Source organism: Rhodnius prolixus, unplaced genomic scaffold, assembly GCF_049639745.1.
Source record: "Rhodnius prolixus isolate KJV_2025 unplaced genomic scaffold, Rpr scaffold_3, whole genome shotgun sequence".
NCBI lineage: Eukaryota > Metazoa > Arthropoda > Insecta > Hemiptera > Reduviidae > Rhodnius > Rhodnius prolixus.
In genome coordinates this window covers 23667718-23683870 of record NW_027411603.1, presented here as the reverse complement: position 1 = coordinate 23683870, position 16153 = coordinate 23667718, and the positions used below count along the sequence as shown (strand labels likewise).

Genomic DNA, 16153 nt, shown 5'->3' with positions numbered 1-16153 from the left:
TGTAAATTACAAACGATAACTTTCAGCGATATTTCGTTTTAAACGCCCATTTACAACCACTCATTGGGTTCACAATTAATAAAAACTACTTTTTCAATCTCTGGTGTTCACAAAACGATATTTTCAGCTAAATCAAAACGCTGAACGATTTCAATATCTTCTCTTAACCAGCCACTCAAAGAAGAGAAAGTCAAAATATTATCAAGAATCTTTTAAAGCGCAAACAGTTCATCTTAGTTGGCCATAGATCAGATGTTTTGCAACACAGAAGTGTCTTTTATAAGATTGAGTAGGTATTTAATAAAAGTTTAAAATATTCTTAATGGGATATTATTGAAATTTGGCGTGATGATAAGTATTTCTGTTTTCAAATCATCAAAGATGAAATAAAAAGATTTCACTGAAATTTAAATCTACAGAGAAATAAACAAACTTGCTAACAAAATGTAATATTGACCTACCAAAAATTTAATAACAATAAAATAATGACAATAATAACCAAATTCTACACAGATCTTAATAATTATATGAAATGTCAGTTTTAATGCAAGGAAGGTGTTATATCCTCCTACAAAATGAAACCAGATTGTTAAATACCACAAAAAGAAGAAGAAGAAGAAAAAAAAAGATAAGAATTTGAAAGTCTTTATGAATTGAAGAAACGGAAATGTCAACCAAATTTTAGATCCTTCTCAGGATTAGAAGGTCGGCATATTTTTTGTCAAAATTTTTGAATATGTTATCGGTGATATCAATCACAAATGGGACACCTTCAAAGTGTCGGCGCCACCTTTTTTTTGTTTACAAATATTTGTACAAAAAAAGTGTAAAAATTCAAATAAAAAGTACATTTATTTGAAATTTTTAATTTAGTCAAGAAATCAGTGAAAACGTTTTTTTCTAAATTTATTTGTAAAGTTACACCAGCGCTAGACAGCCATAAGTAACAATGACAATAACTGACATCGAACTAATTGAGGGGAGAAGTTACCCAGTGATAACACTCCCTAAGTCGTCTCTAGGATTAGCTACTCTCTTCAGAAGAGAGAAAATCGCGAGGCCACTGGCGTTTTAATCGTCTGGGAGAATGATTTGGAAGGTGATGAGATGATAAGTGTCGGACAAGAGGATTGGAATGAGAGTGCAAGTTCTGATGAAAACTTTTGTAACGAGTTCGAGCAACCTGACCAACAAACGGAATTTCCAGGTCTGTGTGGATGGTTAGATTTGAGACGTAAAATGGAGCGTTAACGATAGTGCGGAGAATTTTAGACTGAAGAGAACTCGTTGAACCCCACGAGTTCAATACCGTACGTCCAGGCGGGCTTTAGTATAGAAGTATAAATCAGTCGTTTGTTATTAAGTGAAAGTTTTGAACGTTGGTCTAGTAGTGTTTTAAGTAGTCGATAACGTCTGTTAACTTCAGTTCGTTTAAGTCGTGTGTGCGGGTTCCAAGTCAGTCTGCAGTGAAAACTAAATTGGCTTTTTATGGCTACTTTTACAAATACTTTTAATCAGTTAGCCCTAGTCACCCTGTCAGCCCTTCGTAGGTAGATTTCAGTAGATGTAGACGTAATTTCAATTTATAAACTGCTTATTATACAACTTATAGAACAGGTGAAGTTCAAACCACTCGATCATCCAACTTTCTATTCATGAAATAATGCTAGAAATATTTTGAGATTCACTTTATTTTGTTCTCTAAATAATTCATTTTTCAATTTTATTTTCATTATTTGAATAATACTTGGTGAAAACCAGATTTTGCCCTTCCTCGTAATTTGAGTTGTAATCAGTGCTTAAAACAAACAGATAGAATCTATGTTACTAAATAAAAGTAATAACGTTTGTACACTACCAACTAACTACCAATTAGGTAGTTCGACTTTAGGCCCCGCCTGAAAAAATAGGCGATTACTTTACTTTAACACTACCAACAAACTCTCAGCGTCCTATTTACAGCTCTGGAGTTATATTGTACAAGTAAAATAAACGCTATAAACTTTAAAACAAATGCTAAAAATCTTTTGAAAAAAAATCTGAGTATAATATAATCTGGGCGCTATGGTTTAGGGCAAGGGTCCCCAAACTTTTTGCACAGGGGGCCAGCTCACTGTCCCTCAGACCGTTGGAGGGCCGGACTATAAAACAAACTATTTTAAAGTAAAAAAAAAACAAAAAAAACGGGAACAAATAGAATATTTCAAATAAAGAACAAGTAAATTTAAATCAACAAACTGTCCAGTATTTCTGTGGGAATTATAGACCTGCTTTTGGCTAATGAGATGGTCAATGTCCGGTTTAGTTATAGTGCTTTGCCTTTCTTCCTACTTCTGCTGAAATTTTACACTGCTTTCGGAGCCGTGACTCGTGCATCCCGCGTCATCAGAAGTATTACTGTACATGAGCGACGCAGCGCTTTGCGGCACCGCCACACATATAGTGCTCCTCTCATTGACCACCAATGAAAGAGATACCCCTTCCGGAAGTGCGGCGGGGGCCGGATAAATGTTCTCAGGGGGCCGCATGTGGCCCGTGGGCCGTAGTTTGGGGGACACCTGGTTTAGGACTATCTTACAAACCTGACAAACCTGGACAATGGACCAAACTGTTTATATATTGTTTATATTTTCAGATGCATCTACTTCGAAAACATTATATTAATCCGGAAAATCAAAACTTTGTTGAGAACATGCAATAAAATTCACAAAGTTTCCTTTTATAAATGCTGGCTCAATTAAAATATAATGATGGACTATCTTGTTAAATTTTACAGCACATTTGCACCAACTATTAATAAATTTCTTGTAAATTATCAAGTAAAATCTTAGAATTCTTACAGGAACATTTCCGGAACATATACATTACATAAACCCGTCAAATTTGATCTTAAGTAAAAAAATTTATCCACTACATATTTTAGATCGAGAGTTCGGAGATGTATACCAAAATTCCTTACCTTATAATTGGCTAGAAAAAACGACCAAACGAAACAAAGGTTACCAAACGAAATAAAGGTTATAATCATTAACCACAAAAGGAATTGAAAGTATTGGACTCTGGAACTAGCATATTTAGGAGCGAGGATGTGGAGTAGATCTCTAAATCCTAGAGAGAGAGCCATCAGTTGCTCTGTTACATAGCAACCAACTTCCAAACCAAATGTTAATTTGTTATTTAAGACAGAAGAGTCAAAAAAACTAAGTCCTTTCAGTCGTTTGAAACTCTGAAAAGGAAGTATTTACATTTAATCTCTACTTAATTAACTAAAATAAATAAGTAGTTAGCCAATAAATTATCTTGACTACAATTCAGATAGAGGAAACAACATTTAATTAGCCACAATTTAATAGCAATTATTTACCTATTTAATGATGGCAAGTTTATCAAACATTAGTTAACGCTATAGCCAGTGATATTGCGTCAGAAGCTTTAAAAGCTGAGATAAAAATCCAGATTTAATTGGGCAAGTAAATTTAACAAGGTTGTCACATTCTTAGCTTTTAGAGAAAAGAGATTAACTAGTCCTGTAGTCCATGGCAGTAATAATCCAATATATCGCCCGTCTAATTGTCTTAAACCAGATTTGAATGCAAACTGTCCATTGGCAATTCAGATTAATCTGAATCTCTGTGTCGAAACTTTCGTTTAATGGCGAATCCAGATAATGAAAATCTTATTTATTTTTTTACTCCTACAATAAGCAACTAGAAAAGTATTATTTTTTTTTGCAATAATATTACCATCCATAGCATCAACTTCACAAAACTAAGTAATTTCCATTTCTCAGACTTAGCCCAATCTCGCTAAGTTCAACAAAGTTCCACGCCAATTTAGCCACCCATTAGACTGTTGTCTTTCTCAAGAACCTTTTCTGAAACAACCCTCTTTGCAGGATTCAGAAGCCGATGGTTTCGTGATCATTTAAACTGCATTAAACTGTCATTTAAACAGTCCTAGGTTGGCTGTCATGTTGTACGTAGATAACAGCTAGTACAGCACAATAGCTACTCCAACACTGGTTGGCTTGTAGCCATTGCTAACATAATGTACTACAAATTTCTCATATTTGTTATTACGTAAAATCTAAAGCTTAGATTAGCAATCGAACTCAGTCCCAATATCACATCGGAGCAATGAAGGCCAGCCTATAACCACACGGCTATCGTGCGGCCTAATTTTTGCATGATTCTTTTTTTTTCTTTTTAATTATATTGTTAGTTGCATTATTGCATCTAGTTGAAAAATTAATAAAAAATTGAAAGCAAAAAAAGTAGAATTAATAGAAACAAATCCGATAATAAAGCAGCATTTCATAAGTACAACGAAACAAATGGTTGAGGATCAACATTTTTAAGCTAACATTTAAGGAAATAGATTTCCAACAATGTGCAAGGAGCAAGAGAACGTATCTTAGTGTGTCTGTGTGTGTAGTAAAAAGAAGGAGCGAGAAGGATAAATACATTCTAGAAAACAATTTTCCCTTTGCTGTCTGTAAATCAATCCTTTTTTTAAATAATGCATTTCCGTCCGCTTAAATATTTTAATCTTGTCAAATTGCCCAACTTTTATGTCCCTATTCAAATCCTTTGATTTATATTCTTGTCTCCGTTCTAATATTTTTTTTTTTTAAACCGATGTCAACGATTAATAGATGACAAAATACTACCTCTAGTTTGAGCCCGTTAAACTTTAGATATAACATAGACTTTCATTTAAGCGAGAGCAGAGAGGTTCTAGAAGTTGGAATTTAGAAAACAGGGAATGTCCCTGTCTGTTACATATCTGGGCACTAATACAATCAAAATCTACCCAAACAACTCCGTAAATGAGTTCTCAAAAAACTTCAGAAAATACGCTGAACGATCTGTATTCAATGATGCTGTTTAGATTTATTTAATGAAATATTCATTTAAGCTTTAAAAAATTTTTGTAATTCTTAAACAAAAAAGTCCTAATAAACAGCATTTATTTTTCAAAGAGTTACAATCTGCAGGTTGATATTGGAAAAAGCTGCCTTAAATTTCTGCATATCTGCTTCGCACAATGAGTTGGGTTTTAAAATGTACCTAATTCGCCAGATATGGCTACAATATGCTAATAACCAAGAAAATGTTAGAAGCAATGAACCTACGCTGATTTTAAAGCAAATATACGTTGCAATTCAATAAAAATTTACACTGATAATAATTCTAAAATATAGATTTCGGATCTCTCATTAAAATAGTCAAAGTGATCTCAATTGTTCTGAATCCACCCGCGGATTACATAAAATTCTCTATTTCACTTCGCCTGGCATGCCACGAGTTCTCAGTTTATTGCATTACATGCATTTTTAAATAGTACAGCCATTATTTTTCTTGTTTTAGAATTCTGATCGGTTTTACACAGGCAGAAGGTTGTATCCGTGATTTAGGAAACTCTCTCAAAAAAACGGTTTTTTGTTCATTAACTAGGTGTACTCCATTTCGACCAGAATTGAGCCCTACACTCTTGAGACCATTCTATAGCATTCTCAGGAGATGAAGACACTCACCCAGAAATATTATGGAAGTTGTAGGAAGAGCGACGGAAGCCAACAGACAGGGTTCATTACTCGCTGTGCCAAAAATTTGAATGTCATCCAAGAAGATTAATTCTTCAAATTAAAAGAAACTGAATGCTAATTCAAATCTCGGTTCACTTTCCAAGGAAGCACAAGGAAGAGCATAAAAGTGCATTCGTTCCACCAATTCTCCCTCTAAATAGTCAACTTATCCGGAGCCCTGCACATTTTTCTCTGCGATGTTTCAAAAGATTAACAATCGTCTGAAACCAAAGATCATTTTCAAATTGTGAACGCGATACTCAATGGTACTACCCTAACTCCGTTATTTGGTTACATATTTTTTTAGCCAAAGGGGGAAACCCATAGGGGGAAGTGGACTAGCCACTTCTTCAGGGATTTTGGCGTCACTGCAGGCATCCCAGCCTAACAACACTCAAGACACCTTTATCACTCACACTGTAACACTCACTCGTGTTATCCAATTTCTGGTCTTTCCTTCAGATTTTAGAAATGCTGAAATTTTAAACCAAATCCTCTCTGCTCTAGTTTTCTTCCCTAATTCTGTCAAATTAAGTTTCAAATCATGCTGCCTCCTGTTCATCAACTTCTCTTTCTTTCTTTATCAGGAGCACATCTTTCTCGGCTTTTTCTCCCATCGCTCTAACCTCAGCACAAGTTTGTCCACTATAACACTTTATGATTCTTCTTGGCTGTTATTCCTTCCATGTCGTATTACTTTTTATTCCTTTAATTGTTGTTTTTCTAACCGATTTCATATTTTCATCCACCGCAAGCGGATAGATTCACCAGTTTGATGCAAAGAATTCAACTTAAACAATGTTTTTGTCATCCATTATACTACTACTCCAGCTGTTTATTTACTTCTCCTATTTTTTAAAACAATGCGATACTTCGAAAACGCAATTGTTGACGCTTTTCTTTTATGAATTTAAAACAAGGACAAGACGCTGATGAGGTGGTTTGAAAAATTAATGCTGTTAAGGGGAATAGAAGTTATTATGGACTGCTAAAGCATTTTAGATCAAAATTTATTGATAAAAGAACAAAAGTGAAGCTCTAGAAAACTTTACTAAAGCCAGTAATTACTTACCGGGATCAGAAAATTGGGTCCTCAGTAAGAGGGATGAACTCCGACTGAATTTATTTGAAAGGAAGATTGTGAGAAAGATATTTGGTCCGATAAAAGATACACCTGGAGAATTCGGCGTGATTCACAATTATACACCCTTAATGAAGAGCTCCAGATCTCTCGCTTCATAGAAGTCAACCGTTTAAGACGGGCTAGAGGAACAACAACTGCCTAGACGGATTTTAATGTTCAAAACCGTGGGAGTAAGACGACCCGGCAAGTCTAAAAGTAAATGGCTGGACCAGGAGAATAGAGATGTTAGGAACGCTGGATCGGGAAGAATGGAACAGCTTTTCCGATGGAGGCCAGGGCTTAGACCGAGCTGTAGCACCAGTTATGCAAGTATGTAAGGGCACAAACAGTATTATTATTGATAGTAAAAATTCTGCACCACATTGGTCGTTCAGTACGACCTGTGGTAACAAAAGATCATGTTTTTAAGATGCTTGGAGGTTGAAGCCCACAAAGTCAGATCCGCTTTCTATATTTACTAAAAATCTCCAAGCTTAGTAGCCAAACTGAAGTTTGTTATAATAAGCCGTTCACTGCACAAACTGAACTCCACTTTTTCAAATATCTTAAATTTAAGTGTCAAAACACTTGGTTCAGTCATACCTTTTTATACTTACAATAAATTTCCCAAATAATAAAGAATACCACCATTAAACGACACAAATTTTTTGGCTATTGAATAATTATTTATTTCAGAAGCCATTTTGAAGCCATAAATCGTTGCAATAATTGAATTCAAATTCAGTAGCAGGCGCTGAATGATAACGGTAATTTTATTTGAATTTATATTATAAACAGGATTTTAAAAAAACAATGTACATTATTTCATCGCATTTCTCTACTTCTTTGTTTTATGCAGTTAATCGAGTAGTGCAGTGAACAGCTCAGATAGTGCTTGGCTAAATTTCTTATTATTTGAAATTAAGGACAGCTAGTGGTGGCGAATTCAAACAGCATGCCAAGTTTTGAGACTAGCGGGCTGAGAGTTTAGAAACAGTTAGCCATTAATTTGGACCGGATGTTTCTTTTTAAGGGTATGAGTTACGTCATCAAAACTGTATTATATAATATAATCATATTCATTATATACGATGAATTTAAAAAAAAGAAAAATATTCTAAGATTTTTAACAATTTTAAACTTAGGAGAAGAAGAAGTTTTGAATATATTTTAACGCTTTAAAGCGAAATAAGATGAAACTAAATTAGCTTCCTGAATTAAATGGTGGCACCAAGAATTGTTTTAGGTATAACTTTTAGTGTAACATCGCTACTTCTTTTTTAATTTAACAACAAGCGAGAAACTACCCAAATTCAATAGAAAGCGAAGCAATTAACAATGAAAAAAGTTTAGTTCTTTTTACTTAGTTTTAGGCACGTAAGTATGTAGTTAGTTTGTAAGTATAAGCACTTAAATGAGTAGCAATATTTTGTTGTATTAATAACTAGATTAGTTTTGTAGACGTTCCATTATCTTGACCAATATGTTCAGAGTTGTTTTTAGTCAAGCCGACTGAGTATGAGTTTTGCTGTTCTTAGTATCCTTGGCAACTCGCTGCCTAGTTTTGGATACTGTTGCATGAATCGAGAGAACACTAGAAAGAGTACTGAAAATTCTCCAGACCAAAGAAACCAAAGATTTTAATGCAATTCAAAATAAATTTATAAATAATTCATATATTTCATAAATGGGTTACCCGAGGAGTGGGCAATGTTAATAACTAATAACATCCTTTTATTCATTAAGGATAACCAAATTCGTCGTAGCTCTTGTTCACATTAAATTTAATTCGTCAGCGCTAGCATCTTTAAGACGAGAATAAAGCAATACTGCATCTTTCAGGAAGCTTCAAATAAGTCAAGAAATGAGGAATTTATAGCCTGTATCATCCTCGAGTGCCACCTGGTACTTCGAAGGATCGTTTTAAGGGACAGACTTTAGGGATGATAAGGTAGCAACATCCTGGGTAGGAGTTGTTTTATCTTGGACATCAGTCCTTGTCAATGAACTGAGTTACATCTTGATAACTTGATGATAAGAACAGCTATTATTTGCTTCAAAGATCTTGGAGCGGTCCAATCTCATGATAATCCAAAAATCCTTCACACTCAGTGCTCTCTTGCATGATCTAACGTATCGAACCATTCACAACGCGGCCTCAATATTCCTTTCTAATCTAAACAACCTCAATCTGCCACAAAAATTCCACAACACCTTATCAGCAAATTAGAATCCTTTAGACTGTCACAACACTTTCCGAACTATCCCTGAAGATCCTCCTAGGCTTATTTAGAAACAAATCGCCTCGCGATTCATCCGAGTGAACATATGAAATTAAAACTATCATTTGTATCATTTAAAACTATCAAAGCCAGTACAGCGATATTAACTTACGGCATAATTTTGCAGTTGTGGAAAGAGACAATGGATCTATATGATGTTTTTTTGGAATTTAAATTATGAGGGGGCATTTTTTTCTCCGAGGTAGGGAAATTTATGGTTAAAGGATGGTGTTATATAGTTTGAAATACATTACTGCCATTCGGGATCAATTGTGAATGATTTATTAAAGTTATTATGTCACTTCTTGTCAAGGAAGTGGGTAATTTATATTTAATTGCTAGACTTCCGGGCGAATTATTTTATAGTAACTTAATTAAAATAATAGACTAAAAAGTGCAACGGATTCTACGTGAAGAGTTCTAATTAGACTAGTTTTCATGATCCCCAAAGGAGAGGCAAGTTTAATTTCTTACTTAATCCAAACAAGTTGCAAAAGTTTTCAAAAATACTATAAAATTATTTAATTTTAACAACTCGGAAGTCAAGACTTGTAAGTAATTTCCATAAGTACGCTTTTACTGAAATTATGTAGTTTAGTTTTATTAAATTATGTTCAGTTACCAACATAATTTTATAATACAGTCATTTCGAAAATTATTACTAAAGTTCTTAATCTACAACCATTATTTATTTTGAACGCAATCTACTGCGTACAGCTCTACAGTATTTCAAACTAGATTAGCCTAAATCTACTTTTTTAGAGCGTTAATTTTACGTTTTATGGAATTGCAATAAGGTTACAACGAAAAATAATAATTATTTGTATTACAAATATATTATAATGTAATAAAAACTACACAATATATTCGCTGCAACTCTTTACTGCAGAATCCATTTCAAGAAAGCCGGAAATATTAAGTCCAGTGGATTGTAAATGAAATAAATTAGAATGATAATATTAAAGAACAAAAACATCAAAGGAAACCTTACAAAAAATATTAACGGACGGTGCACTTAAAAATTAAATAAATTATGTCTGGGAAAAAGTAAACAAACAGATCTAACTCAAAAAACTTTTTTAGTAAAGTAAATTGAGAAATTTATAATTTGAATTTCACCAAAAACGTCATCAAGAAGGAGATTCAGTAGAGCTAAGTGCCACACAAATTGGAAAGGAAAGATAAGAAAGAGCAAACCGGTAAAAAACTTCAAAGTAAAATTATTAAAAGTTGATCTACAAGTTTCGGCTGCCTCATTTTGGGTAATGCTTCTTGTTAAATTAATATAATAAAGCAGAAATTTAGAAAAACAAAAATAAAAACGCCCAATTGATTCAATCAAAAGAAATTCTTTTAGACTGTGTGATACAAAAAATATTATTTACGGTAACCATTAACGGCCATTTATAATACAATGTTAAAAAATAATTTTGTTAATTTTTCACTTAACCTAAGCGATTAGTGCATTTAATTAAACAATATTGAAACTTACCACAAACCACTCTGTCAAACGGACTCATCCAATCTGCAAAAATATATAAAAATATATAATTCTAAAATTTATTTATTGCCTACTAATATATAATAATCCGCCACCATGTTTATTAAATTGTAGCAATTATTTACAAATATAACAATAGTTAAATTAGATTATAGATTATATTAAATTAATCAATAAAAAGTTTGGATAAATAAAATAAATAGAAAACATAAATTTAAGACCTACAAAATTAATTTATATAAACTACAAATGACTTAGTCAAAACATAATTACAATTTAAATTTAATTGACATTAAAGATAAAAGCATTTAAATAACAAAACACAATAGATATATTCAATTATGTATATACTATTCTTTTGATAAGTCATTTATCTGCAAATTATATTAATTGGAATTTTATTGATATTAATTTTAATTATAATTATTGTCAATTAAAAGTAATTTAATAAATAAAAACGGGAGGGTCATGGATAAATTTATTAAAAAGAACTTTGTAGCCACTCTAAATTTAGGGAATACAAGGCCCGGGATTGGTTGTTTGGATAACCAATATCCTGTCTTCTCTTTAAAAATGCAAAAATTATTTAATATTTATGTGATTTAACGTAGAATAGTTAAATCTAAATTACAGAGTTATGAAGTTAAATAAAGTTTTAAGATCGAGTATTAAATATAATGGGCCGTGTTATTTTGAATATATAAAATTCAAATTTATTAAAAATTAGCTTCAATTAAACAAGGTTAATTTTGCAATTGCAATAACCTAATATTTATTTAAAATACAATTGTATTAACAAATATTTGTTGTGTTACTCATTATTATTAATTCTATTTATCTACAAAAGTTAATTACGAATTCAAATATTATCTTTTAACTTTTACAGCCATTATTAGATTCTTACATGTTATGGAATGGCAGTAGTTTGAAATAAGAAGGGCCTGGTAATCCATCTTGGATAGAAAGGGACGGCCATAGGTATTTAACTTTAACCGCCATCTTGCAACGTGAATACCTTTTAATTTTGTCATTAGTTTTATTAATTCTAGCTTGTTGTTTTCATTAAAATTATTGTAAGGATAACTAGTGAATTAAATTATTGGATTTTTAAAATAAATGGACTTTTTTAATTGAAACTAGTCGGAATTATATATGGATTTAGACCGTTCTTATATTTGTTGAAAAGCAGAATTATTTTAGCGAGGATTCAATCAAGAAATCTACTCGGTTATGTCTACGTTTTGAACAAATTATTGTCTTCTTCAAGGCGTTATAGTATGCATTACAATACAATTGTAACTGAATAGTATTGATTAACTCAATAAGAAATATTGGCTCAAATTTGTTGAAATAGATAAATGAATGTTTTTATAGGCAAACAAAAATTTGAATCTTTGAATATCGGATTGTAATGTAATTGTTCCAATTAAAGTGATTCTAAATTGTTTTAATTGTGTAAATGAGGACAAAAATAAATTATTTGAAACTATTGTTGATTTTACAAAAGAAAACAATCAACTTGATTTAACCTTTCCGGATTAGTTTGGATAAATTATATGTGGATGACAATTAGAAAAGAAACACTGTTGATCACATTAAGGGACACTTTTTCCAAAAAACGATAAAACGGTAGACTTTTTATTAAAACCATTGATATAATTGATAGAGAATACGATTTTGACAATTATTAACATTTTCTGGTTTTTTGTAACGATTAATGCATTTTATTTCACTAGATATGATTACTGTTAATTTTGAATGAATTTGACCCTTTTGTTTGTATTTATGCAATTAAATGTGTGCGAATGGGTTGATGGTTTGAACTGGTCCAAACTGAATTGACAAATTTAGTATTTTAGGGCACACCGTGAAGGCAATAAAAGTTGATTGCTACTAATGACAGGTATAAAAGAAGACAGTTAAAAACTAGATGTGCGTCCTCTGTGCAGTGCGTACGTCGGTGCACAGGGGTTAGAAGGACCAAGGACACTTTCTATCTTGACCGCAGTTTAGGGGTGCCAAAGCCCTAGTTTATCACTTATTTACTGCACATTATTGTGCACTATTTACTGTTCTTTAAACAGGTTATGCAACAAATATCATAAAAACATAAAACTTTTCACGGTAAGATTTTGAATAAATGGTTTGTCTTACCGGTAATCGACATCCATGGATAACGAGGTATATCGGGCATTGGTTGACCGGTGGCAGCGTTGGCTACCTGTGTAGTACAGGAACTGAGGGGGTCTGCGGAAGCGGCGGCCGCCTGGTGGTAGAACTGTGCCGCCGCGGCCATAGAAGCAGAAGCTGCTGATACTGAAGCGGCCGAAGCGCCATTCTGATGGTGTAAAGAATAATTTACCATAGAATCTGGTGTAGGTACATTACCCGTATATCTGCAAGACTTATCACCACCAGTAGCTGCATCTACGACAGCGGCCAACGCTGAACTAGGACTAGAGAACGCTCCCATTGTGGCTGGCGAACCGGCGGCAAACGCTGCTAGACCGGCCTGTTGCCCGTGATGATGGTGCACATATGGATACATTCTGGATGCTGATGATACTAAACTTGGCGGCGGCGATGAGGAACTAGAACTGGAATTGTTTGCACTAGCCGTACTGCTATAGTTGACCGCAGAACTGTCCGAACTGGAACTCGTCGTTATGACTGGATTGAGTAGCTGATGATGGTACTGTTGATGGTACTTTGGTAGCATACTATCTATGATAAATTTGCTCATCCTTTACACCATTACAAACTGTACTTGCAACACTAATGTAACTTACGAATGGTCTCTCCTTTGTTTGGGTTTTGTTTGCAGGGGAGGCCTTGGATTTCAGTTGCGCGCTCTATTTCTCCGTATAACCGTACTATTAACAAAATTAAAACAACTATAAAAGCAAGCGATAATAACTGTCAACGATGTGCACAGAGGTCGCGCTACGAGACGACGGCGAAAGGGGGGTGTGACACTGTTTACACACACAGACAAGTCGTGTCCGAATCCTTTATGGCTATAGAGTACGGCCGGCAAGTGCTAGGCAGTGGCACATAGGCGGGCATGGTGAGTTACCCCCTCCACATTCACAAAGCGGCCAATCAGGGGCACGCCCCTTTACACAACGGCCAATCACCGCTTTTGTCCCACAATGCTTTGCGCCCTGCATCTATCATACTATCTCTCTTCTATACTCCTTCATATACTACTAACACTTACAAAAATACTTTACTCACACACTATTTGTGGATGAAGTAAGAGGCCCAGAAACGGTTCGTCAGTGAACACGTCCACAAAAACACACTGGAAATGTATAGGACGCGCGTCTGTATACTAGGTAGTGTGAAACGGTTTTTCGTTCGATACGCGCTGAGAAGCTGGCCACGACCAGTACGGTGTAGTATTTTTTTGGAGGGAGAAGGGAGGGAAGTCGATAGGCCTGCAATCTCTTGGAAGATATTGGGTACTAAAATCATTATCTCCAATTCCTTTGAAGTGCCACCATACAAATACCATAAGACACCTTATTTTGGATACAAGTCTGATGACCAGCAATAATCGATCTTGTGACAATAAGACTGGTGTATAAACAAAGCTGGAATGGCCCAGTCTAGAATGGAAACGATGACGACCCATATAAATCAGAAAGCTACTAGTAGTAGAAAACGAACTGGCGAGGAGTAGTGCATCAAAGCGCAGTTAAAAGACCTTTAACTGTTACAACATGGGTCCCGCCACAATAAACCTCAACTTTATTGGTGTCGTAAATATGATCACTTGCAGCGGCGACCTGCTCCCCACTACTAACTTCACTACCTCACTGCTCCTTACAAAACATACTTACTTATTCCGGAACTCCTTACTTTGTTATTTAATATTACTATCGTGGCCCACTCAAACAAAGGACTTTCTTTTAATTAAGACATCCATTAAAGATGTAAAATAATATTACTCCTAGAATAAAATGCTTGAATTAAACCTTTCTACCATCGAACGCAAAGTACAAAGTGGTACCTACGGCCACGATGTGTTTTAAAGCATCGTAAAAACAGTGTAAACCATTTTTTTTAATTTTTCAAAATTTTTAGTGATTCGATAACGATCACAGAAATTCACGATAACTAAATCATTTCATTTACTTATCTAATAAAGAAAATTTGGGAAAGCTTTACAACCAGCAAATGGGATGCTAGAATTACTGAACAGTTAAAGATGATCCCATGTGGAATTAGTCCAGATGATTATGTGGCCACTGGCGCTTCAGTTGTCTGAATTAAGTATTAGATAAGGTTGGCCTTGCAAAACACCAGAGGATTGATAAGGATAAGAAGTTGTGGTATCTTGATAGCGGACTTTGAACAGAACGGTTGCTAAGAGAATTGATAGCTCAATATTCAGGGTTTTGTTGGAGCCACATTATGGAACATTGGTGATTTTTCGTGGGATTTTCGATCATAAAGTCGAAAATTGAAACCCTACAAACTTATTCCGAAGATCTAGGTCGCAGCCTAGGTTTGTACAGTTTGTTTTGTAAAGTAAGTTTAGATCGTTTGTTGGGATGCGAAATAGTCTGTTAGACACGCCATTCTTTTCGGTCTGGTTATATGACTCGCAAGTTAGTAGTTTGGTCATATGTAACCCAATATAGTATACTCTCTTAATATTTGGATGCTACGTATACAAAATAATAATTATTATTATAGGCCGCTAATGACCGCTTCAGTCGATATGGTTAATAATAATGGTAATAAATATTATAAAAACAAAATAAAATTTTAAATTTGTATTTTGAGTTCTTGCTTAAACTTTCTAGAAAAAGAATACGTCACGAATAAGTTTAACCTTTCTAAACATATTATGTTTATCTACTTCATCAATACATGATTCTTCTACAGATTCATCATAATTTCCCAATTGTGAATCTCCGAAACTTTTCTAAATATTACTTACAACATCACAATCACTTACATGCACTAAAGTCACAATCTGAATCTTCAGTAAAATTTTAAAATCTTCAGATCGCTAAAGATCTCAATCTCCAACTCCTATTGCTGACAAATGAATTACACGAATCAATTGAAGAAGAAGTGTTATAGATTAGAGAAATGGTAATTTCTGCAAAAAAAAAAATCTAGTAGATAACATTTTCAGATAATTTTTGCTTGAGGTGCTACTCGATGCAACAACAACATCTTTGAAAATAATGCCTATTTATTTGAAGTATACATTAATACCTGCTTCCAGTTACATAGATATAAAGAATATATTTCAATTTGGGCGTAATAATCGTAAATTTTGATAATTTTAATTAATCTAAAAGTAACAAGAAAGAATCTATAAACGGTTAGAATCAGAAGAATACTAAACTCTCAAAAAATAAAGTATCAATGGAATAAAATGTATGTATAGTGAATACGTAGTTAAATAAAAATAAATGATATTAGAATACATAGAAAGTAGATTGTAAAAAGCACGATAATAAAAAGAAATATCCTGAATTTGCTGAGATATTGTAAAAAAAAGAGTAGTTATTTAAATAATAAATAAATACGAGGAGATAAGGAAATAAACAGACCAAATGAAACGAAAGGAAACACAATCTATTTGTATTTAAAACTTTATGACAAGAGCCACGTGTGAAAGAAGTTAAAGGTGGAAA

At 33.6% G+C, this 16153-nt stretch overlaps 1 protein-coding gene across 2 annotated transcripts in view; it reads right to left on the bottom strand.

Moving 5' to 3' along the window:
- The window catches only part of LOC141453479 (homeobox protein abdominal-A homolog), a 116179-nt gene extending 102412 nt beyond the window's left edge, over positions 1–13767 (bottom strand). For both annotated transcript variants that reach the window (XM_074126794.1, XM_074126795.1), the window contains exons 1-2: positions 12648–13767; positions 10485–10517 (exon numbers count right to left, since the gene is read on the bottom strand). In XM_074126794.1, the coding sequence (XP_073982895.1) occupies positions 10485–10517; positions 12648–13236 (622 nt within the window). In that variant the 5' untranslated portion in view covers positions 13237–13767. The remainder of the gene's footprint in view (positions 1–10484; positions 10518–12647) is intronic.
- Between the last annotated feature and the right edge of the window lie 2386 nt (positions 13768–16153).